Raw genomic sequence first — 25539 nt, 5'->3', positions numbered from 1 at the left:
TCAATGTTGTACATAATTCCATCCACATCTTTCTGTACTTAACCTGACCTTGAGATCCAAGCTTAGGAATTTGTCCCCTTGCAAACAACGTATGCTGTTCCATATAGGTGATCAAGGTCTCCATTTGTATAATGGACATTCGATTCCATACACGTGTTCTGCAATAGACAAATTTTATTAGATATTATAAGAAAGTTGTAAATAATATCTGTAAAAAAGATTGTTAATTTAACAAGCTGCACACATCTATGTAAAAATGCAATGAGATCAAAATAGTTTTTACAAAACTTCTAGCTGATCTCGATACGTGCTTCAATTTTTATATAGCTACATATTTCCCTATTGATAGAAATCAATTTACCTTCCTGGACGTGGTGCCATTGTTCTACGCTGCAGAAAATTCTTGTACTGGTACAAGTTTCACAAACTACGCAAAAATCACGCGATCACAGACAGAGAACATTGTGAACAACTTGTTATTTCGTTCTGAATATCCAACGACTACAGTACGGAGCCCGAGTTCACTAAGAAACCTATTAAGTACACAGCACGATTTTAAAAACGAATTTCGGAGCGATTTCGGAGACTTATTTCGGAGCAGTTAGAGCAGATGGCCAAGATGGCTTCTGTATAGGTACGCATCCAGGCTTCTCCTCCTTCGTCTGCTGTACATACCCCACCCCTCCTCTTACCCCTTCGTCACGAGCTATAGTAGGCTACAATGCACACGCAGCACACAGCATATACGGGCCGAGCGTCCTCTACGAAAGGGAGCGCATGCGCGGTAGGGCTTGTTTTCACATAGCTGGCACAGCTGATCGAACAGTGCAACACGATAAGTAGGTTATCACGGAGTAGGAGGGCTCCGACTCCGTGTAGGCTATCCAATCTTTGTGTTGAGTGTGTAAAAACATCAGACACCGAACTCAAGAGTCAATTATCTAATGGAAATATTGTGCAATTAGTGCAACTCGATAAGTGGGCTACGCTTATGGTCCTTATCGAGGTTAGAGTACTCAAACGCGGAGGAAACGTACTTACTGGATTTCTCGCTGGTATTGAGTGACCTGAGACTGGGAGTAAAGGATGTGAAGTGCTTGTGACCTCTGGAACTGGGTGGGCTGTCTTTCAGAAAGATTTTCTGTCAGCGGAAGCTGTCTTGTAAAGGTCTCAGGTGGATACGCCGAAAAGAGCAATTTTGAAACTGGATCTGCGAGTGCTCCAGAATATAGTGAAGAAGAGTTTGTTTGGATCGTGGAATGAATAGAATTTTCAGTGAGGAAATGGATGCTTGAGTGGCTGGAAGTATAATCCCTTCTGCACTGTGCTGGGCCCTATCTTCACACTTACAGAAGCTGTAGGTGACGCTTCAACAAAGTTAGTATGCAGTAATTATTAGTTACTACGCAGTTCATTGTTTGTTTACACTGTAGGATATTTCTAGATTTGATATAGCCTACCTACCTTTTCAAAATCTTCTTAACTTCTTTCATGTTCAGTTGCTTTGATTGTAAAATTTTGCACTTTAGAAACCCGAGTATTAATTAAAAAATTCAATTCAATAGGGAAAGACAAGTTAAAGTCTTTGTGTACAAATAGGTACTATCGTACCTTTCATATTTTTCAATGGCTGAAATAGATGCATTTCTTCTGGATATATTCAATGCAGAACAAGAAGAACGAGTTCAAAGGCTGAACAGATTTCATCAGCTTCGACTAGAAAGACAACAACTTCGAGATGTATCAAATCCTTTTACTTTACCTGCCGAATTCTTTAGAAGATATTACAGGTAAAATATGTTTCTATTTACTCATTAAAATACAAAGCTATTTTTTACATGAACTATATTAATTAAATATTTTTTAGAATGCCTCCACATGTAGTGATGCGACTGATTGGGTTGGTTGAGAACAGCCTAATCAGAGAGAGGAGTACTGCAATCCCTACACATCTTTCAGTATTAATTACTTTAAGATTTTTGGCCGAAGGAGGTCTACAAAAAGGTTTCGCACAAGATTTTGTACATCCTGTAAGCCAGAGTACAGCTAGTCAATGCATTGCTCGAGTCATTGATACTATTAATCATTTAGCAGATGACTTTATACGCTTTCCTGGAACAGAAGGGCAAAGAGAACATAATTCAAACCGGTAACAGATCTCTCTTGCATTTCTGAAAAAATTAAATACATTTGAATATTTATTTTCAATATTTTTTTACAGCTTTCAAAGGACTACTAGGATTCCTGGTATTATTGGGGCTGTTGATGGTTTTATGGTGACGTTTTATAGGCCAACAATAAACGAAGAAGCATTTTTTAACTATCGTGTAGGAACTTCCATGAATGTACAAATAGTATGTATAACATATACTTTGTCATACATCTACAAAAATTATTAACATAATATCCTATTTTAATATAATATTCTATTTTAGATTGTAGACTCCGACTATAACATCCTCAATATTCGAGTATGTCCTGGAAGTAATAACGACCGGTTCGTCTGGCAATTTTCAGAAGCTAAAGAATACATGGAAGATCTACGGGCAGATGAAAATTTTCCTAATCGTTACTATATAATAGGTAATCCATTCTCATTTATATACTGTTGACTAATTATTTTTAATTCGATTGTAAATTAAATTCTGTTCTAGGAGATAGTGGCTACACTCCCTCTCGGGTATTATTAACACCGGATCTCAATGCAGCAGAAGGATCTCCAGCTCATGTATATACATTAGAGCATGTAAGGACTCGATGCATTGTGGAGCGTACTATTGGAATACTTACCAATGTGTGGTTGGTTATTAATCGAAGTAGAAAATTGCATTATTCTCCAGAAGCAGTAGTAAATATTATTCATGCTTGTGCTGTTTTGCACAATTTTCGAAGAAGACAAGGGTATGTATAAATATCATTACAATATTTTTTTATAAAAAACAAATAAGTGATTGGCATGTTCAAATATTTATTCATTCATTTTTTTTCAGCATTTTAGATGAAAATGATCATAATTTTCAGCCTGCAGAGCTTCGTGATGATGTTAATAGGAGAGGAAGAGGAGAAGCAGCAGAATATGCAGCAGGAATTGCAGAAAGAAACCATATTATTACACAGCATTTTATGTAGATTGTAACAATTTATTTTATTCTTTTTATAAATAAAACTTGTGTTCTGGCATCGTATATTGTGGAATGTAGTAGATTTTTTTTTATCATAAAAAATTAGTTAAGCATTTCAATTAATATTAAATTAAATTAATTAAATAAATTAAATTAATTAATTCACATATGGGGAATAGCATGTCACCTTTGAATTTAAATTAAATGTATGAGTTGCCATTCATGTCACGAGATACGAGTGCGCTATAGTCATAGTCGTAGTGCGTGTGTCTACGAGCCAACACAAAATCTCTAATAAAAATTCTGTGAGATAGGGGATATGAGACGATTATTGTTTTCTCAATTGTCACATTTCCTTAAACTCGTCGAGGTTTATGTAAATCCGCCCAAAAACGTACTATCAATGCTAAAAACATCGCGTTGCGCATGCGCATTGGTATCTGTTTTATCATCATGTGTCGTGACAGGACGACACACTGGTCTGTGTCGCTGGTTTGACTGTCTCACACGACACGCTTAGACAATAAGGCCCCAGCTAACTCTTTCATCTGCCATGCATTGTCGGTCTTCATGCTCATATCTATCGCGCCAGAGGTCAAGTTCAAGATTAACAAGTCCGTTTAGTTCCAAAGAGTCCGTCAGGAGGCGTTATATATTCGCGCGCGCCAAATATGAAACTGTTATACAAATGTTGTCGATTTATTAAATTATTGCTTTCGCACAGCACTATGCATACTTTGTATGAAATATCGCGAGAAATACAAGTCATTTTGGGCTTCCAATTTTGTATTTAATACATAATATTCTGCATTTTATATTTGAATATAGAATTATAGCAGAGATGATCTGTAACTGAAATGTATGATCTGTATGTCAATCTATGACATTATTCTATGATTAATATGGACATATGTAAACTACGTATCATTTACGCAGGCATGTAGTCAATGTATATTCAGTATATATGTCACTGTTAATTTTCTATATTATAATTTGACTAATATTATTCAAAAAGAATAAATGAATAATCATACGGAATGTATTTTATATGATCAGCTGTAGATACAAATATAAATAATATATACTTCTGAACTTGTATAATAATCTTGTAGTGTATCTCTTGTTTGTGTTATCCTGCATTCATAGTGTACAGGTTAGGATAGCATAAACAAACTATTGATCATTTAGTGCTTTACATGAGTTGTAAAAACAAATAATTTTTTTTTTAATTTAAGATTTTGCGTGTATAAAAAATGGCCAATAAAAGAGTCAATTACTTTAATTACCTTAGGGATCCAAATATACCTGTTCCATATTCAACTTTACAAAGTCGTGAACAACAGAGAGTAAGTATATATATATATATATATATATATATATATATATATATATATATATATATAAATTGTAACTTTTTACCATGCCATCGTTCTGTTTTATTGATTCATATGAGAATGTTATCCTGAGGTCCTCATAATAAAGGGTGGACTCTCGACTGTATTTATGTAATGCATATTTTTCACCAAAAAATTAATTTAGCGCTAAATGCAAATATATTTGATTACCTTATTAGTAACCGCAATAATAACGGCTTTGTTTAAAAAAATTGTTTTCCATCAATAAATTAAATTTTTCTCGAGAAATTAAGTAAAAGCTTTTGTCTGCCCTTTACGAAACCCTCTACTAAATACGATTTCCAACAGGAAAACTCATTCCGAGCAACGGTGTCACTGAAAACTTGTTCCAAACTTTGGTCGGTAGATCGATAAAACAGGACGATGGCATTATGCTCTTAACAATTTATCGTTCTATATATATTGATTTTTTTGCATAATACAATTTAATAAATCTCATTAAATGAAATATATACATATATACACCTTACATTTATTTATTTTTTATTTCATGAACTATAAGGTCGATGATGAAGAAGAAAGAAATAAGGTAAATAGAGAAGTCGATCCGATTATTGAAAATATCGAAATGAATATCGGAGATATAGATGAAAATGATACAGTCCAATCAAATGCTGGTAGTAATGATGATTCCGATAATGTTGATAATATCAGTGTTGAAAATGGCGAACTCAATGAAAACTTAAATGAGGTTTGTAAAATTATAAATTTTCTATATTATATTAAAACACGATTAAGTATAATTTGCTGTAATATAATTAACGTTCAAAGTTTTTTTAAAACTTATAAGTTGGCATATACAATAATTAATTTAAAAGTAGTTTTCGATCGTACTAAAAAGTTAATTCTCACACAAGTGTGAAGTTATCACACGACTCAAGAATCATCTTATTTTGCACCTGCATCGAACATATATTTTTTCAATTATGCGTGCGTATATTGCAATTTTAAAGACTTGTGAAATGAGTAAAGTTTTACTTTACCCACACACTGTATCGAAAATAATACTATTTAATAATATTTAAAAAATTATACCGAGTAGTATATAAAAAAAACGTTCAAATAAAATACAGTTTGGAAAAGTTGAAATATAAATATTATATATATATATATATATATATATATATATATATATATATATATATATAGTTATAACTATATTAATTTTATGAATAGATATTGAATGGCCCTGAAATAAATGAGATGTATTCTGATGTAATTGGCAATGATGTAGAGGATGATAATGAAGAAGACCAAGTTGAAGAAAACAATTATGCTGACATCAATGCTGAAGTAAACGTAATTTTGAATGTTGATAATGATAATGAAGCTGTACAAGTACAAATAAATGAGGTGATTTTATTTATTTATAAATAAATTATAATTTCAACATTGAATTTTTATAATAATCATATTTTTATTATAGGAGGTAAGGCAGCCTATTTTTGAAGGAGTTTCACTTACAAAGGAGGAAATTGATTTACTTATCATGAGCTACGTTGTTCGTCATAGCCTTTCAGATGTAGCATTAGAAGATCTTGCAGAGTTGATTAATTGTCATCTTCCAGAAAAATTAAATTACTCTAAGTATAGATTTTTAAAAAGGTATCCTAAATTATCTGAACTGAAGAGTTTTTATTACTGTCCGGATTGTTTAGAGTTATTAACATTTGGCAATGCTTCACACACAAGATGTAGGTCTTGTGGCAAAGTATTTCTTCTCAATTCATTGAAACGTAACGGACACATTTTTCTACATATTCCGTTGAAATCCCAATTAGTTAACTTATTTTTAAGTCCACTTTTTAATGAATTAAACAGAAATCACGTAAATGAAACACCGATGTAACTAGTGGAGCAGTATACAAATTTTTAAAAGAAAATAATATCATTTCTAATTATGATATATCTTTGCAATGGAATGCTGATGGAGTACCCTGGTAAAAATAACTTATTAAATCCGATTCAAAAGGTAATAGGTTGTAATTGGATTTCTTAATCGGAAATTATTCAATTAAAACCAATTTAATCGATTAAAATCTATTTAATCTGATTATAACTTTTAGTCGGTTTTAATCGGATTCAATCAGTTATATTTTTCAACAAATATAACATTTTATTTAAAAACACAACTGTTTAAATCCGATTAAGACCGACTAAAACTTATAATCAGATTAAATAGATTTTAATCGATTAAATAGGTTTTAATTCGATAATTTCTGATTAAGAAATCCAATTAAACCCTATTATCTTTCGAATCGGATTTAATAAGTTATTTTTACCAGGGTACAGACGTTTAAATCTTCTAAGATATCCATGTGCCCAATTCAAGTCGCTGTGAATGAACTCAAGTACAGCAGAAGAAACCAAAATATTCTTGCTGGATTGTGGGCTGCAGCGGAAAAGCGGACTTGAATTTATTTATGAAACCATTTGTTGACGAATTAAAAGATTTGCATGAGAATGGTTTTCAATGTTTACCACCTAATTCTAATGAACCAGTCACAGTGAAAGTTCATACAATGTTGGCCCCTGTGGATTCTGTTGAAAGATGCGCACTCCAGAACCTTCATCAGTATAATGGCGTATGCGGCTGTACATTCTGCCTAAATCCAGGTGAGCATATTCCTGTTGGTAGAGGTTATGCCCGCGTATACAGTGGAGGAGATGCAATACAGGCTCAACAAGAAGAGAATACTATTAATGGAGTAAAAGGAGTTTCTGTATTAATGTTGCTTCCAGTTTTTAATATTATAAGATCCTTCCCACCTGAGTATATGCATTCCGTTTTACTGGGAGTAGTAAAACTCTTTCTTTCGAATTGGATAGATCCTAAAAATTGTAATGAATCGTGGTATATTGGGACTAAATCACCTATTATTGATGATAGATTAACACAGATACTACCTCCATCTGAAGTTACAAGAACTCCTCAATCTACTGCAAATCTCAAGCAATGGAAAGCATCTGAATACAAGAACTTTTTGCTATACTATTCACTGCCTACATTAAAAGATATCCTTCCATCTAATTTTTACAAACATTGGTCTTTATTCGTTTATGCTGTAAATGTATTCAATAGTGATAACATTGAAGAACGTGCTTTTTTGAAAGCTACGTCTGCAATAAAACTTTTTGTTACGAAAGCAGAAATGTTGTATGGAAAACAGATTATGAAATATAATCTTCACCTAATGTTGCACATACCTGATGCAGTTAAAGATTTTGGAGCACTTTGGACATGGTCAGCATTCCCTTTTGAATCTTATAATTTCGTTTTAAGGAATATGCTGCATAGTTCGCAAGCAGTTTTACAGCAAATTTGTAAGTCATACTTGCGCTTTCAATCGATTAAATATATGGATAAATTTTATAGACCTAATTGTAGTATTCAGGGAAAAACATTGTATCTCAATATGATGGAAAAGTATAAGAGTAGAACTGAACAACGAGCATTTGATGTAAATCGCTTAGTTCTATTTGGAGAAGGAACAATGGTCACTCTTTCATTAATTGAAAAAATATCGATTGAAGTACTGATTAATGAAAGTATAAAAGAATCCGTAACAAAATATGAGAGATTTATTTATAATAATGTTTTATGTCATGCAAGCTCATATAAAAGATGAGACGGCAGGCCCAGCCCGGGGGATAAGAGAACAGCAACAGATAACTTGCCTGGCGTAGGCAAGTTACCGACCAAGTGGCGCTAGTAGCCACATGTAAATAGTCTACCTAAGCGCTGGTAGAGGGCGTGCGCGCAGATAACACAGGAGAGAGGGAGCATCCCGGGTATATAAGGATCCCCGGAGCCAGCAGCGAGCATTCATGATCTGGCTCTCAACTGAGCAACGTGCGAATGGTAGTACTCGCTGCTTGCTCCGGTCTCCACCATACCCAGTAGTCCATGAGCCCCAGGCTCTCGAAGAGTATGTGTGCAGCCCATTCCCTCTCCTTATAGACTGAGATCCAGCATCGCTTATAATTAAATATTGAATGATTAAATAAATAAATGAAAGACATTTAAAACATATAAACTATGTTAACCCTTGTTTAGCATTTCCCACTCCCATCCCCCCATCAGTTGTGTCACCGGTGTAGGATGGTAGTACCCTGCATTTAGGTGGCGCATCTGATTCTAGACTCATGGTGAGACCTCACACATCAGTCTAATAGCTGCGTGGTTTACCTAAGTGTGTGGGGTATGCGTAGTGGGAATACCCTACTCATCTCCCTCTACACACAAGCAGTTCTCCTCTGATGGCTCGGCCATTACAGAGGATAGGGAGGTCTTTCGTCCACTCAACAGATATTACCGGGTGGATCAAAGTCTGCTATCGCTCTTCGAATGTGCTTCTCCCCCGCTTTACTAACTTCGGGTCTCGAACCCTTCGCGGACCGTTTCAAAGAATATGGAAAATGAATAATAGTATAATTGCACTTACATCTAGAAATTACATGAAAATCACAGCAATTGTAAATGTAATTACAGTCACTGGAATGCAAAAATATATCATTATTGGAAATGCTTTTGAAATTTTAAATGAAGCATTATGTTCGTACAATAAATTTTCATCATCTGACTATTGTGCTCCCGTTAGAGAAAGTACTATTATTACATGTTTCCCACGAGACATTTGTAGTAAATGTATTCTTTTGCCATGTAATACATCCCATTATATCATGAAACTTGTTAATAAAGTGGAAACTGATTAAATCAAAATATATATCAAAAGTATTTGTTAAACTATTATAACTTATTAATAATGTGCATCGATTTAGGATAATAATACTTCAAAATTATTATAATATTAATATTAATTTACATGTATGTATCATTTGCACATAATTAATTTTATTAGTCTTTGATATTCTGATTTTCATGTTTAATATTTATTATATGTATTAGTTTGAAAACTCATCGCCAACTCTTTTTTTTACCTTTGTCATTGCTGAAAATCAACTTTGGCATTATTTATTATAATTATGAGGATCATCAATTATTAATATCTTCCAAAAAATGGATCTCAAATTTATAAAGTTTATAAGATTTTTTGTACTCTCAATATCTGAAAATAAACTCTATATTTTTTGAGTGTCTATATATGAGAGTTCACTACAATCTTTTCAGAGTTGCTCCCAAGATTTAAGAGTGTATCATTCTCGATGTTTGGAAGTCTACTCCCAATTTTCGACAATAACTCCCAATGCTTCAGAGTTAAAACCCAACCAATTCAATAATTGAGAGTATACGTTAAACTTTGAGAGCTCATTCTCAATTATGCTCAACTTTAGAAGTGCACTGTCAATTGTTCAGAGTATATGCTCAACTTTGAGAGTTTATTCTCAATTGTCGAGAATATATGCTCAATTTTGAGAGTATATTGTCAATTATTGAGAGTATAATCACAAAATTGAGATTAAACTCTTAAAATTGAAAGTTAACTCTCGAATTTGAAGGTATACTGTCAAATTTGAAAGTAAACGCTCAAAAATTGGAAGTATTTTTCGTAAGGAAAGTGTTCAAATTCGGAAATTTATTACACTTTGGTATATCTTGGTGTACTTTGGCACACTCTGGCACACTTTGGCACATTTTGACACACATGGGTTTTTCGGAAATTGAGGACATAGACAATTTTTGTACGAAATCTGGAAAACTTGTATTCCCGGCGGATTCCTCTGTTGAGGCATGTTTTTCCAACATTTACGGCGGACAGGAGCTTTAAGGCAATTACGGGCAATTGTTAATTAATATTGTAAAAGTACTAAGTATCTAAAACTGCTTGAAGTACATGAGTTTAAATTTTTGTATTAACTGTAACGAGTACTTGTGGCTCAGTGGTAGACCTTCAGCTTATTAACCCAAAGGATCCGGGTTCAAGTCTAACCGAAGCTAGAATTTTTTTATTTTTTTTATTAAATTATTTATTATTACGTTCTATAACTGGGACTTCAAGCACCACGCGTGCCGTCGATATGACGGCATCGTGCAGTGGCAATGTTTTGGCGCGCGGGCGGCGGGATATATCTCACTGTACCGAAGTGTGCCAAAATGTGCCAAAATGTGCCATAGTGTGCCAAAGTGTAATAAAGTGTGCCATGCTGTGCCATACCGTGCCAAACTGTGCTAGACGGTGCCATACTTTGTCAAAAAAGAGATGTTTGTTTCCGAAAAACCCATGTGTGTCAAAGTGTGCCAAAGTGCAGCAAATTTCCGAATTTGAACATTTTGGCACACCCAATTATTTCCACTAGGGTCAGTGAAAGTTTGTATGTTCGCAATTTTTGTAGATTTCTGTGTTCATTATGGCGAGTGACGAATTAACGTATTACGCCTATGTACGATTTGTTGAAAAAACAAAACTGAAATACGAAACATTTATAGTGGATTAGTCCCAGATCGTACAAAAATTTAATTCCGATCTGCAGTTTAAGCGAGCAGGAAAATATCACATTCGACACACGGATGGTGAAATATATAAAGCACAAATTATCTTTTTGGAGAGTAAGTATTATTTATATATAAATACACACACACACACACACTGTCTAACGATGTCACCTGTGGGAATCCGGTGTCGGAGGGTCTCTTGAGCTTGCTCTGCCTACGTCACATAAACAAAAGAAGATACAGCACACAAGCATGTAACTACTATGTAATTGTACTTTTTTACTTTGCTTTTTTTCGCAAATTTTTTGTGTATCTTAATTTAAGTAATATATTTTCTTTGATGTAATCCTAGATGCACCTAAAAAATCCCTGTTATCGTCTAACTGTGTGGTGTTTACATATTATATATAGTACTATGTGGCGTATTCTAATTTAATATTTGTGTAAATTCATTATTTAAGCTGTAAATGTCGACTTAATGCATTTGAGCTCTTATTGAGCAGACACAATGCGTATGTGGTTGTGTTGTACGTGTAGACTGTGTGGATCAGCGCCACACAATGTTATATACACACCACAAAGTTAAAGAAAGAATAAAGCCCCCCTGCGGTGAGAAAGATCCATTTGGTCACGGATATGCGATCGTTACCCGAAAGATAGGCGAAATGAAACAAACGGAGCCCATGGAGGCAGAAGTGATAGAAAAGGTAATCGATGGGCTGTTTCCCACACACCCCATCAGACCTCAGACAGAAAGAACGAATGTGCCGATAGACGAGATACCCCCTTTCACCGAGGGCGAGCTTATCGCGGCAACCTCATCCCTGAAAAGCGGCAGAGTACCAGGACTGGATGGTATTCCGGCGGAAATGCTGAAAGTCGTCGCAATCCAACGGCCGGAGCTGCTACTGGAAATGTACAATCTGTGCCTGATACAGGGTATATTCAGCTCGAGATGGAAAAGGGCAAGATTAGTCCTTATCGAAAAACCGAAAAAAAGAAGCGGACGCGGACACTTCTTATAGACCATTGAGTCTATTGGACACGATGGGAAAGACGGAGGAAGCGCTGATTAAACCGCGAATACTTAGCACCGTACGCGAAGCGGGAGACCTCTCTGATAAGCAGTATGGCTTTAGAAAAGGACGATCGACCATAGGGGCCATCAGAGAGGTAACAGACGCGGTAAAGAGGGTAGAAGAGGTTAGACACGCGACTAGAGATATAGTAGTTTTGGTAACGTTAGCTGTAAAAAAACGCGTTCAACTCAGCAAGATGGACCGACATACATGATGCTTTAGAGTCTTTCGGTGTGCCGCAATACATTATGCGTCTTACGGAAGATTAGCTAAGGGATCGGGTTATAGAGTATGACACGTAGCAGGAACGTAGAAGAAGACCTATAACTGCAGGAGTAGCACAGGGTTCGATCTTAGAGCCGGACTTCTGGGGCATCTTGTACGACGGGCTTCTAAAACTCGAAATGCCGGGAGGCGTGATGCTTGTGGGATACGCAGACGACGTAGCCGCGGTTATAACGGCACGTAACGTGGACATCGCGCCAGCGAAACTAAACGCAATTATGAGTAGAGTGCTATGGTGGATGTCGAAGCACGGCTTGACTTTAGCGCTTAATAAGACCGAAATAGTCCTCCTGACAGGAAAGCGCATACCTACCATCATACCGATGAAGGTAGGCGGTGAGACTATAACGACGAAACCATCAGCAAAGTATCTAGGGGTAACTCTGGACACGAAGCTGAACTACGGAGAACATCTAAATCGCGTCTGTAAAAAAGCCATGACTAGGATAGGTCAGCTTAGCCGACTCATCGCCAACGTGCGCGGGCCTAGGCCAACAGTCAGGCGGCTATTCATGGCGACCACCAACTCTATTCTATTATACGGAGCAGAGGTGTGGGCCGACGCGATGAGTATGAATAAGTATCGGAACAAGATAACGGCTGTACAGCGAAGGGGGGCCCTTAGAATAGCATGCTCCTACCGGACGGTCGTGGCCGAGGTATCAATGGTAATCGCGGGGGTAATCCCCGTGGATCTTCTCGCGATTGAACGCAAGCGGATCTACGAGGCTCGCTTAGCGTCGAATAGCATCTCGATCGCCGCGGAAGAAAGAGAAAAAACAATGCGTAATTGGCAGACTAGGTGGACCGAATGTCCAAAGGCTAGATGGACTAGGATCCTTATTAAAGATGTATGCCCGTGGGTGGATAGGAAGTGGGGGAGGTTAACTTTTACCTTACCCAGTTTCTCTCCGGTGACGGATACTTTAGAAGCTACCTGTTCGCGACGAACAGGGTGGCATCACCGGGGTGTAAGTACTGCGGTGACGAACGGGACGACGTGAGACACACGTTTTTTGACTGCCCCTGCTGGACCGAGAAAAGTAGAGTACTGGAGCTGACGATAGGGGCGTTCACGCCCGAGACTGTAGCTGAAACTATACTTGATAGTAAGCAGAACTGGGATGAGATAACGGCGTACGTGGAGACGGTTCTCCGCGCGAAGAACAATGATGGTTGCTTGCAAGACTAGTTGTCGGCTAGAATAGCTTAAGACAGGCGACCCCCCGAATGCGAAAGCTGCTACCGGGGGGGTTTTCGCGGCCTTCTGAGAGCGGGAGTTTTAGTGAGTATGCCTGGTGTTGTCCCACACCAGGAGAGCATCACACACGGAGAGTCTCGCACGGCTCCTGTCATGGTGCATTATGCATTCCTCCAACTCTCCGGATAAACAAAAAAAAAAAAAAAAAAATAAATAAACCAGGCGGAAATTTATTTACCTAGAAAAAGCTAATAACTTTTATGATCAATTTATAACATTTAGATTTTGGACTCTAATGATAGTTAATAATATTTTCTAGCTTTTATTAAATTTTCTTTCTTTGTTTCGTTTCTTCTTTAATTGTTCTTTTCCGTATTAAATGTTATCAGTTCCTATCAATTTTAATCCATTAGCACCCAAACAAACGCTCGATAGATGCTTTTTTGAGCGACAGATTTCATCTCTTTATAGGTGTTATAAAAATTAAGGGAAAAGATTTTTTTGTACAAGATTTCATCAGCTTTTCGATGCTGTTATTTGTTTTTTGATTAAATATATGCCCTAATTTTTAGAAACAAGTCATTGAAAAAAATCATGAAATTTTGAGTCAAATTTTTTTTTTGTGTCGACTGTAAAATGTGGGAACTGTTCGCAACGAACCCCAGGAAGTGAATTTCCAATGTTCATGATGTTTAAACTAAAAGTTGACTTGGTTATATTTGTTAAAAATATTTTTGGAAGATCCATGGCATCCAAAAAAAATTTTCTAGCATTAAATTTGACAATTTTTTTTCGTGAAAAGTATAGATGAAATAAAAAAATTTTGTAGAACAAAAAAGTCTTGAAATAACTCACAGAACACTCTTAAATTTTTTCAGGATTTTTAAAGCAATTTTTACAATTTCATCAAAAAATTATGAAAATATTCAAGTGTACTTTGATTGATTTTAAGACTTTTTTGTTGTTAAGAATGTTTTGATTTAATCTATAGTTTTCAAGATAAAAAATTCGACTCAAAATTTCATGATTTTTTTCAATTAATTGTTTCTAAAAATGAGGGCGTATATTTAATCAAAAAACAAATAACGCGAACGGAAAGCTGATGAAGTTTGGCACAAGAAATTTTTTTTCCCCAAATTTCTTTTACACCTACAAACAGATGAAATCTGTCGCTCAAAAAAGCGTCCGTCGAGCGTCCGTTTGGGCGCTAATGGGTTAATCGAGTCCTAAAACAAAAAACGGGATAAAGATTGAGCTTAGAATTCAAATTGTTGAATCGATCCCTATTGACTAGTTTTAGCAGGGTATGATGCCATCTGCATTATATTGGTACTGGATATCTGAATTTTCATACAGATATCTATTTTTAAGATAATGCAGATGGCATTATAAAAATAGACTTTCAGACTGCCTACCAAGATATGACTCTCATACTTAAATACTAAAAATATTGATAAAATATGAAATGCAGTTAACTCCGACCTTGTCGTCAGTGACCTTGAACATGCGTAGATACTGCATGCTTGTAATATCTGCTTCAAATAAGAATAATGAAACAACAACAATCTAAACTTTTATAAAAAGGAGTCAAGGAATTATGTTAGCGTTAGCTTATTTTTTACCAGAGATATGGATATATTTACAAATATGACGCAAAATGAAGTTTTTCAAAAACAGAAAATTACGCATATGTAATATAATTTTAGGATGTATTGTGGTTTCAAATTGCACATTTCACGGAGAACATTACAGTATCAACACCAATTATGAGAACAAGTTTGTTACCAAAATACTACTTTATCATTATTTTTTCTTACAGATAACGGTGCTGTTTTCATTCATCTGTCATGCTACAATAAGTGCCACATAAAGCCGCTACTTTCACTCTACCAATTATTATCATATTCATTTTTTCCACTTTTCGCATTAGAACTCGATTAAAATCGATAGATCGACAAGAGCCAATAAAATTTGATACAGAAAAACACAATTAAAGTTGATAATTTTTTCCAACGATTGTCTTCTATTACCTTGAATAGTTATTGTTTCTATAAAGTTTTATCGACTCCTATCGATTTTAATCTATTTCTATCAACTATTTTTAACAGGGAATTCCTTCAATGATCATTGTTGAAATCGATAGTAATCGACTCTAATTGTTTTTGAATAGTTCTGTTTGATTACATGAAACAGATATTAAATAAAATATATTTTAATCAATTTTTATGCACTCATTATATTGTTTTGTATAATATACTTCAATTGTAAGTTAGACAATAAACTTGAATCGATTTGAGAGTCAGCATTCAAGAGTTTAACGAAAATTCTTGTTATGGATAGCTTTATATTGATTGATATCGATTGTCTGAATAATCATTGATATAACATATTTTTAAAATTTTTTTATTAAAATTCGAAAACTTTTGTAAATAACTGAAGAACGAACCATATGCTTGGATTTTTTTACTTGAATGGACGTAATTCTCGGAGACAATCATTACACACCATTATATATATATATATATTTATTACTAGTTTTATAAACAGACTCTTATAACACGGCGTGTATAACGCACGACATAACACCGTGCTATAAAGGACTAGTTATGAAACAAGTATCGTACTATAGTACGTTACGATGCGAGTGGAATAAGCCGTACTTGACGGCACGGCGTGTATAAGCACCCGAGCGTTATAGCGAGTACGCTTAACACCGTGCCATGAAGAATGACTTATATGACACGTGTATCGCACAATATTATATAGCGCTGGTTTTCTTTACACCCTAGTTGCATAAAGTAACTAATACGATACTCGTGTCTTAATAGTGACCCATATTACACGGTGTGAATATCGGCTACGGTTTATAGATTAAAGTATTTTTGTTGTAGAAATGACTTATTCTATGTAACTTACGTATTTTTTTAAACCACGAATCAGGACTAAGTTAGCCGTTTTGTAAAATAGTCCCGATTAGTATAAAAAAGTACGCAAAAATGCATGGGTTAACTAAATGTGGTGTGCACCACGTGTGAAAGAACTTGTTTGCCCTCGTCACTATACCACTGTTCGTTTTTAACATTGTTATATTATTCCTGGCTTATAACCATAATGAAGCCATTTTCCTTATCCTGTTTCCTTTAAAAGCGCCATAAAGAGTGACTGCACATTGTTCTCGATAATTTTCATTATTCCTGCAAATTGTATCAGATTTTTTCATAGTTAAATGTAGGTTTTTCTGTTAAATACAGTGTTAACGTATAATACTTTTACAGTTGTCTAATCGCAAGTTGTAGGCCAAACTCCTTCGGCCGACCTCGATCCAAACAAAAATTTTGTTCCCATTGTACGATATCGGAAGTCTGATAAAACGGTAAAAACCTTTCTTAAGATTTAGAATGCTATTAAGAAAACAAATTATAAGAAAATAGACGTAACATACAGTACAGAAATAAAAATTTCTTTTTATTTTCAGTATCACGTGGGTCGAGATTTATGGATAATGGAAAGTATCTACGACGAAATTATGACTCCACATAATACTCCAGGGAAATGCGTAGCATTAATCCTCAAGGCAATGATTGGGGCTAAAACCCTGTCAAAATGCACGCGCACTAGTCGAGAGAGCAACCGTAAAGTAGGCAACATGAAAAGGCTCAACGATTCCGATACTGAAATTGAAAGTGACGAAAAATCCGCATATAAGCCAGAAAAATTAGACAAAACAAAGTTAGCGATATGTTTTGGTAAATATAATTTAGTAAAATAATAATAAAATAATATATTAATATTATTAATAAAATTACATTAATACCGCTTCACAAAAGAAATAGTAATCATCCGTGTTGAAAATAGTCAATAGAAATCTATTAAATTTTCAACCGAATTTGTAGTTACATCTTTTATAGCACTGGGTGGCTTAAATCTGCATTTAAGTCACGCAAATTCGTGGCGTAAGTAGCCCTTTCTATCACCGTGTATGCTAACCTCACGCTGCCAAAAAAGGCTACTTACGCCACGGATTTGCGTGACTTGGCGGATTTAATCAAGCAGTGCTATAAAATATTGTACGATACTAGAGTCGTATGTTCACTTTCCGTGAGGGCGTAAGCACCCTCGCTACGCTCGGGCGCTTGACCTCGCCGTGCCAGGATGTGCCTCATATACGACACTTAAGGACTACGAGACCTAAGACATAAAATGGCATGAATATAGCTTAGAATTTGATTAATAATTTAATCGTTTCCTATAGACTATTTTTAGCAGGGATAATATTCATTCTCTGATTGGTCATTGTAACGATCTAATCCTGGACCTCGGGCTGTTCGTTTTTGCACGCGATCTCCACGAATGCATGAACTTATTTTTCTTCAAAAATAAAAATTGATAAAATATGAGATTAAAAACGTGCTAAGCGCATCTGAAGTGCTAATTAATACTAATTAAATTAACATTATAAAAAAGAGATGACCGGATGTTGTGAAGCAATTTGATTGGTTCAAAAACGAATATCCGGTCTGAATGTAGCGATTTTGAATAAATTCTAACCTCAAGAAAATAAAGCGCGCAGCTAGTGAACATTAAAATTTTACATTTTTATTTACAGACCTCTACGTCCATTGGCTAAAAAATCATCACTCAAAGATTAATACCAAAATGGACCTTTTCGAGGAGATGGCTAATTTTAATTCACATGTCTCAAAATCGATTTCTTATCTAAAGAGGCCTGCGCAAAAGAGGAAGATCCAAAAAAACGGTAACGTATTTTCAATGTAATGATATATTAACAATTTCTACATATTTATAGGCTCCAACAGCACTATTTAACCGAAAGAAGTTATTATATTTTATCACCCAGAACATTGTTTGTTTTAAATAAAATAAAATTGAATAATTTCTTTCGTCTATGTAGGTGTTCTTAGAATCTATACTTATATATATTTCTATAATTATAGTAGACGCTCAATCCCTGCTAAAAATAGTACATAGAAATCGATAAGATCTCTTATCGAATTGAATGATAAGTCTTAATCACATTCTTGCAATAAAACTCAATTAAATTCGATAGAGCCAACGGAAATCAATTAAAATCTATAGAGAAATCTATGGATTTTAATTGCTGTTTTTCATCTATTTATTTTAATTATTGTTTATCACATAGAATTTAATCGACTTCTATCGAAACTATCGAAATTAATCGAATTTTAATGCGAAAATGCCGATAAAAATTACCATTTGATTTAATAATATGTCTTATCGATTTCAATGGACTTCTGTGGACTATTTTTAGCAGGGAAGCCACCTTTCTCATAAATTAGTATAAAAAAATACGCAAAAATCTAAATTCTCGTAAATAAATAACCATTTCTGTTGTGTTGCAATTTTTTTTGACTATGCTGGCTACAGTTATCTGTGAAAAAGTTGATGATATTGGATAACATTGTATCATTTTAAATGGTCTAAATAAATTTTAATTGCATGATTTTCATCGACTTTTTGCAGCGGGGTTAAATTTGTTTCATCAAATCATGTATAAAATTAAAGTGACGTTTTTAGTTTGACACTAATGGTGACTAAAATATTTTTTTTCTCGCATAGATGATTCATCTAGCGATAACGAAGTTGAAGCTCCTACAAAAATAAAAATTAGCGCAGAGGTGCATGCGGATCCAACCAAATAAACAAAAAAAAAGAAGATACAGAAGAAGAAAGAGGAGGGAGAGAAAAATAAGAAACCCAAAAGTTCCCAGCAAAAAAGAAAGAAGAATCAAAGAAGAATGAAAAAGATCATACAAAAACTGAAGAAGAGAGTGAGAAAATTGAAGTAATAGTCACAGAAGATGAAAAATCAGAAAAAGAAGATGAAGAAATGCAAGAGTAAGAGGTTAAGACTAGTAGCTATAATGAAATCCTTTTTATAGATTCGACAGCCTTAAACAAGTCCGACGTATCATTACTTACGGATGTTTCCGATGCAGAGGATTTATTATCAGACAATAATCCATTGCATGATTAAAAATGGAGTTTTAACTTTTATTTTAATATTAAGAACAAAACGTTACCTGATTATCGTCTGAGGTTTTTTTAGTAGGCTATACACCCTACATTATTTAACAAAACTTAATTATTTATTTAATAATTATTTAATAGCCAGAGTGTTGTGTGCGCTTAATTTTTGGCTTAGTCTGTCATTACTTCAAAAGCTACGTATACTACTTTAATAAATATTTTGAAATTTATGTACACGACTTTATTTAATTGATATTCTTTCTCAAAGACATAAATAATATTCATAATAGCACAGATTACAACGCGCTCCAGCTTTAGAGGTTAATAATTAAAATAATAATATTGATACACAACCAAAAATAATTATAGCAACAACAATTTTACTTCTTCAGAAGATGAAAAGACGAATTCCAAAAAATCAACTTACTTCAATTGACTTTCAAATTTATAGACACTTAAGAAGGTCGATAGTAGTTTATAGAAGTGAATGCGAATTTTTTGATCGATTTTCTAGAAAAAAGCAATAAAAGTCGATAAAAGTTTTGATACCATTTTTTGCATCATAACTTGATAAAATGTTATAAAATCGATATAAGTCGATTCAACTTTATATGAAAAATAACAATAGAAATCAATCTAAGTGTAAGAAGATTAGGCACGAAAAGTAGCCATTTCGCTCAAGCGTGGAAACAATCAATTATAGCTATGCAAACGAGAGAGAGAATTTTACAAATTACAAGTGATTTTATTAATTTGATCATTAACTGAACTTTTTTTTCACGCGCCCGCTTGTGTGCAGCACGTGTTAAATAATTCCATCCATTCAACAGAAAAGCACGAAAAATGTATAGAATTATGTATGGAGAAAAAAAATTTTGATATTAAAGCAATATTATACATAATGTTGAAGAAAGCTACGTGCTAAAGAACCGGTAGCTGTTTTTAACTTTGCCATTACTTCTATTTGTCCTTGCAAACTTCTATAGCTTTCTCTCTTGCTTTTCGCTAATTCCTAGAGGAAAATTTTATTATACCTATATACCAGAAAATTTTACTATTACAAAGTAATAGTAAAATTTTCAGTTTCGCTAAAACTTCGTAGAAACGCATTTGAAGGTGTTTAGAGTTCGAATAATGCGTTTTTAGAAACTGCCCGTGCGGATGGCTGTGTGCATTTGTTAGTGTGTGTGTGTGTATGTACGTATACTGTTATGATTCTGGAACCACGCGACTGATCGACTGACAAATAAAATTTGACATACATATATGTTTTCTGATTCTGAATTCAGGAATATTTTTTTTATTATGATTCTGTCCATTTTATGACTATATTATAGCCATTTTTCGATTTTTTAAAAAATATTTTTGCTTTTTTTGTGGAAATGATTTATACAATGTATTCAACAATACTATATCTAAAAGAGCATAAAATTAATTACTTTTTTCCGCAAGATTTTTCAGATTGACCGTTCCGTTCAATTTTTATGATGAAAAAGGTGTTTTTTTTTATTCTTATCATTACAACTAAATAGTCAAACGTTATCTAATAACGTTATCTAATAGTCAACAGTAATATCTACTTGATGTAAGAATTTTAAACTATTTTTGTTTTAAACGACTTGTGTTCCGGCTAAAAATCGAAAACTAAAAAAAATGTTTCTTTTATATCGTACGATTACCGGAGTAAAAAGGCTTTAATTAAGTTAAAATTTTGGGAAAATATCGATCTTTTGATCACCTTGGCTATGACTGAACATTATTATTTTTGTTTATTTTTATAACTCGTTATTTAAAGCTTAGAATGTTATGAGAACATCAATGGTTTTATGAAGTAGAAAATGACCGTGCAGATGGCTTTTTGTGTGTGTCTGCGTACGTATACCGTCATGATTCTGGAACCATGCGACCGACTGTAATAAAATTGGATATGCATTTTATTTTAAGATTCTAACCATTGTATGGCCATTTTATGGTTATTTTATGTCCATTTTTCGATTTAGAAAAAAATATTTTCGCTTTTTTTTTTAAACTAAACAGTCAAAAGTTTTGAAAAAATAATGATAATAGAAAATAGGTAAAATCTACTTGCTGTAAAAATATTAAGCCATTTTGACAAAAGCCGTTCTATTTTAGTTGATACTTACCTTTTACTTTTTTGCATTTTGAGGGTTAAGTCGTAGGTGATCCAAGCATTTTTTGCACATTGCAAAAAATGCTTGGATCACCTACGACTTAACCATCTGTAACTCGAAGAATATTTATGAAAAAATTCTGAAAAAATTCATGAGATCCTTGGAACACTTTGGAAACATATTTCCGCAGTTTCAATACAAGACAATACTGTATATTTGAACAATATTTTATGTATTGGAACTATAAATTCAGTTGGAGGAATCTACGTGCCAAAGAATTAGCAGCGGTTTTGCTTTCTTCCTAAGGAAGGCTTGTAATAGTAATTTTTGGAGTTTGTGTAAAAACATGTAGGAAATATGTTTTGAGGCATTTTAAGTCGAAAATGCAATGCACTATGCAATACCCCGCACACAAAATCAAATCAATTAAAAGATTCTAATTTTGCTTATTTGTCGCAAAATTAGTATTAGTATTAGTTTATTTATAAAGACACATGGCGCAGGAGTAACGGAACAGGAGGTCGAAATAAGTTTGACACAACACAGAATTTGATGTAAAAAATAATCAATATATTTATTTATTTTGTTTTGAAATAGGGAAAGGAATTTTTATGTATTCTTTATTAAATTTAAATTCATTGAATTATAACGTAAACGAAAGTAGATATTAAGTGAAAATTGATCAGACAAAATATTTCATAATTAAATTGAAAATGAAATTAATTTTTATATGAACGAATTTGTGTATAACGAAAATAAATTTAAGTACTAATTTCAGAATTGTTGCTAGAGTAATGAATAAAATCTATTGCGTGATACGCCACGTGGAGACGTATGCTCAACGTATAGATTTAGGTAAACTTTTATGAGTTCTAGAGATTTATATTTCACGATAAAGATAATGAAATTGACGATACAATTATTTGCGGAGTTGTTAGTAAATCTGAAATGAAGGATATCAAATGACGAAGTGCGTCCTGGGATAACTGACTGGGGTCTGACGTAGCCAGCCCAGTCAGAAGGCACGAAGCAGTATTTTTACACCCTTTTGGAGGCAGGTTAGTTTATTAATTTTGTGCGTGAGACGAGCTGTCGCAAGTCTCCCCAGTTTGGGCTTTATTCCTGGGTCGCAAGTCTCCCCAGTTTGGGCCTTATTCCTGGGTCGCAAGTCTCCCCAGTTTGGGCCTTATTCCTGGGTGCACGTTAGTATATAAAAAAAAATAAAATTGCTTTCTCAGTGAAAAAACTTCACTTGAAATTACCAAATAATCACTACTGATGCACTTGAGTTGGTATCACCGGATGTCACGTTCCTTGTGATCTCGTGGCTGCAGTGATTGAGTCTCTCTCTCACACGACGACAGGGCTGAAAAGGATGATGTGCGCTGCGGCGTGGTGTATTGCTTAGAAGTTGTAGAGAGAGTGAAGTTGGCTCCGCATGACGCCAGCATGCGAGCGTACACCGCGCTCGACAAGATAAACTCAGTAACGCATTTACATAAACGTAATGCTGTTACTGAGTTTAATTACGCGCAGACGCGACACGAGAAACCCCGAAGAGACCCGAGCCGCCGGCAGCAGCGTAGGAGCGGGAGAGAGCAAGAGAGCAGTCCGAGCTCTGAAGCCAGAAAGTAGGCGGGGCTAGCGCGCACTAGCGTACCATGTGCTTTTCGCTCTCGCGCTTCATGAACGGCCCGTACCTACAAAAAATACTTTTTCAGACGCAAGTGCCCGCTTACCTTGATTCGCGCCAAACTTATATCTTGCACAATATATTATAATTCATAAATTCTAAAGTCACTCGACTATTTTTCAGAAACACAAGAATGCTCTGCTGCACCGCTATAGCACGTAAACAACACCGCAGAGTAGCCAGTAGTGGCAGGAGAGGAGCATAACAAAGATTGCGTAACAAGAGCGAGCACGCAGCGGCGTAGCTCGCACGGACAAATATATGTATGCGTGCTGACTAGGAGTGAGCAATGACGCGGCAGCGGCGAAGCGTGCGCAGCTTTGCTCGCTAATATTTGTATACGTGAGAGATATGCGAGGGTGTGATTAATTTCGGCGGCTCTATTTGCGCTCGCATAGAATGATATAAAAGGCCCTGCGCGGCCTAGTATATTCACTAGCTCTAGCGCAATTCACGCGCACTAGTCTCGATTTAAGAGCAATTTACGCCTTAAATAAAAATATTGACTTAGAAATATTATTACAAATTAAACTTGTTCAAATGATAACGCAATTTCGGCGTATCATTTAGACTTAAATTTAACATAGTAAAATTCATATATTGATTCAAACATAATTCGAGTAGAATTAGGTGACGCAATTTATGCGCACCTAATTATAAAATGTATCTCACCGAAATCAATACTTGCGCATTTAAATTCAAAAGATAACGCAATTCAAGCGTATCATTTACAAACTAAATATAATTATAGATTGTATACGACATCTATAAAACGCACTTTAAATTAGTTAGGGATAACGCAGAATAAAGCGTATCTAATAAAACTCCATTGTAAAAATCAAAAGCGGATTTACACAAATTTTTGTTAAAAAGAATATTGAAATTTACGTAATATTCTTCATATAAAACAATTCATTGAATATATTTTGTTATTATTGAAACATATAACAAGATCTTATTATTTTAATAAAACTCCACTACCTGGTATCCCGGACCTGACCTATACTTAAATCATTAACTATATTCAACTTTCTTTCTCTTTTTTGATCTGTCGTCAGAATTACGACACAGGGCAGTATATGTTCATAGCTCTTTAATAATAATATAAATTAAATATTCTGCACCGGACCTAGAAGAGCCGTGACCGTTTCAAAAAATAGTGTTTTCAGAAAATGTCCGTATGGATGTGTGTGTGTATGTGTGTGTGTGTGTGTGTGTATTCGTTCGTATCGCCTCTAGCTCAGCTTCTACTGAGTGGATTTTAATCCACCAAGTCTCGTTTTCTTTGTTTTTACTAGTACATAGCGGGATAACAGTCCGTTTTTACATCTTTTGGACCCGTTTTTTTTCATATCGATTTTTTAGTTTTCAGTTTTTTCTAATAAATTTGTTGGAAAAGTTGATGAAAGTAAATTGCTTGATATGTACCTGAAAAAAAAATAAAATTACCTATCTTTTCACCGCGGAAAATTTATATTATCGTTCGTCGTTTTTTATTACACACCATAAAGCGCAAATTTTGGAAATTGTTTTAACTTGGAAACTAAATTTTAAATCTTTCTAAAAAAATCATGATCATTGAAAGTTATTAACACTATACTTCATTTTAATTTTAAGTCATTTCATAAGGCAGATCCTGAGAAAAACATCAACAACTGAAAAAAGTCGTTTCTCCAGCGATAACTGGAGTAAAAAGTCAATAATCAATTTAAAAGTTTGGGTTTAGTTAATATTATATAGCATTTTGATCCATTTCTTTGAGTTGTTTATGATACCAGTTAGTTTCAAAGATATTAAGCTTCAAAATTTTATTTCTCATCCTGTATACTTTGCATAATTGAAAACTGCATCGCTTATATGTCTAGCGTCCTCACAGTGGCGGGTGGGTTGAGTAATTTTAACTTCAACGTGCGGGTACATGGCAATTAGCGTTCGCAGCTACCTCAGACATACTGCCATCTTGCGTCAGTATTCGTAATCAGCGGCAGCAACACCGGCGGTGCGGTGCGTATACGGCTGCCCTCCGGTACTCGAAGCCATCGAAGGTATGATCATCGAATATAGCGAGGATATACCGGGGGTATACCGGAGGTCTACCAGGGGTATACCAGTGGTATACCAGGGGTATACCAGTGGTATACCGGAAGTACTCGAGGATACACTGAGGATACTCGAGGATATACCGAAGATACCCGAGGGTACCTGAGAG

The 25539-nt window shown here is 34.6% G+C and overlaps 3 protein-coding genes across 9 annotated transcripts in view; all 3 read left to right on the top strand.

Annotated features, from left to right (window-relative positions):
- LOC103318176 (sodium/hydrogen exchanger 5-like) overlaps positions 1–25539 on the top strand; it is a 723013-nt gene that overhangs the window by 562979 nt on the left and 134495 nt on the right. Inside the window, exon 10 of one of the 7 annotated variants that reach the window (XR_004345103.1) lies at positions 5040–5228. The exons of the other annotated variants lie outside the window; for them this stretch is intronic. The gene's annotated coding sequence lies outside the window, so the exon portion shown is untranslated. The remainder of the gene's footprint in view (positions 1–5039; positions 5229–25539) is intronic. 7 annotated transcript variants of the gene reach the window in all.
- On the top strand, positions 1414–3185 carry LOC116415947 (putative nuclease HARBI1). Its single transcript, XM_031921713.2, has 6 exons — positions 1414–1790; positions 1868–2149; positions 2222–2354; positions 2436–2583; positions 2655–2901; positions 2991–3185. The coding sequence occupies exons 1-6, from the start codon at positions 1627–1629 to the stop codon at positions 3127–3129; spliced, it is 1113 nt and encodes a 370-aa protein (XP_031777573.1). The 5' UTR covers positions 1414–1626; the 3' UTR covers positions 3130–3185.
- On the top strand, positions 16051–19589 carry LOC116415962. The gene is made up of 4 exons (XM_031921835.1): positions 16051–16869; positions 16972–17242; positions 18103–18252; positions 19095–19589. Exons 2-4 carry the CDS (start codon positions 16999–17001, stop codon positions 19175–19177), a joined length of 477 nt encoding a protein of 158 aa, XP_031777695.1. The 5' UTR covers positions 16051–16869; positions 16972–16998; the 3' UTR covers positions 19178–19589.

The sequence above is a fragment of the Nasonia vitripennis genome (genome assembly GCF_009193385.2).
Source record: "Nasonia vitripennis strain AsymCx chromosome 1 unlocalized genomic scaffold, Nvit_psr_1.1 chr1_random0002, whole genome shotgun sequence".
NCBI lineage: Eukaryota > Metazoa > Arthropoda > Insecta > Hymenoptera > Pteromalidae > Nasonia > Nasonia vitripennis.
The sequence above is the reverse complement of the archived record's forward strand: the minus strand, read 5'-3'. Positions and strand labels throughout refer to the sequence as shown.

Bases quoted from the DNA above. Each gene is read 5' to 3' on its own strand.
- LOC116415947 (XM_031921713.2), top strand. From the start codon at position 1,627: ATGGCTGAAATAGATGCATTTCTTCTGGATATATTCAATGCAGAACAA. The intron at 2,355-2,435 runs GTATGTATAACA...ATTCTATTTTAG, and splicing joins CTTCCATGAATGTACAAATA to ATTGTAGACTCCGACTATAA. The intron at 2,584-2,654 runs GTAATCCATTCT...ATTCTGTTCTAG, and splicing joins TAATCGTTACTATATAATAG to GAGATAGTGGCTACACTCCC.
- LOC116415962 (XM_031921835.1), top strand. From the start codon at position 16,999: ATGGAAAGTATCTACGACGAAATTATGACTCCACATAATACTCCAGGG. The intron at 17,243-18,102 runs GTAAATATAATT...TTTTATTTACAG, and splicing joins AAAGTTAGCGATATGTTTTG to ACCTCTACGTCCATTGGCTA. The intron at 18,253-19,094 runs GTAACGTATTTT...TTTCTCGCATAG, and splicing joins GAGGAAGATCCAAAAAAACG to ATGATTCATCTAGCGATAAC.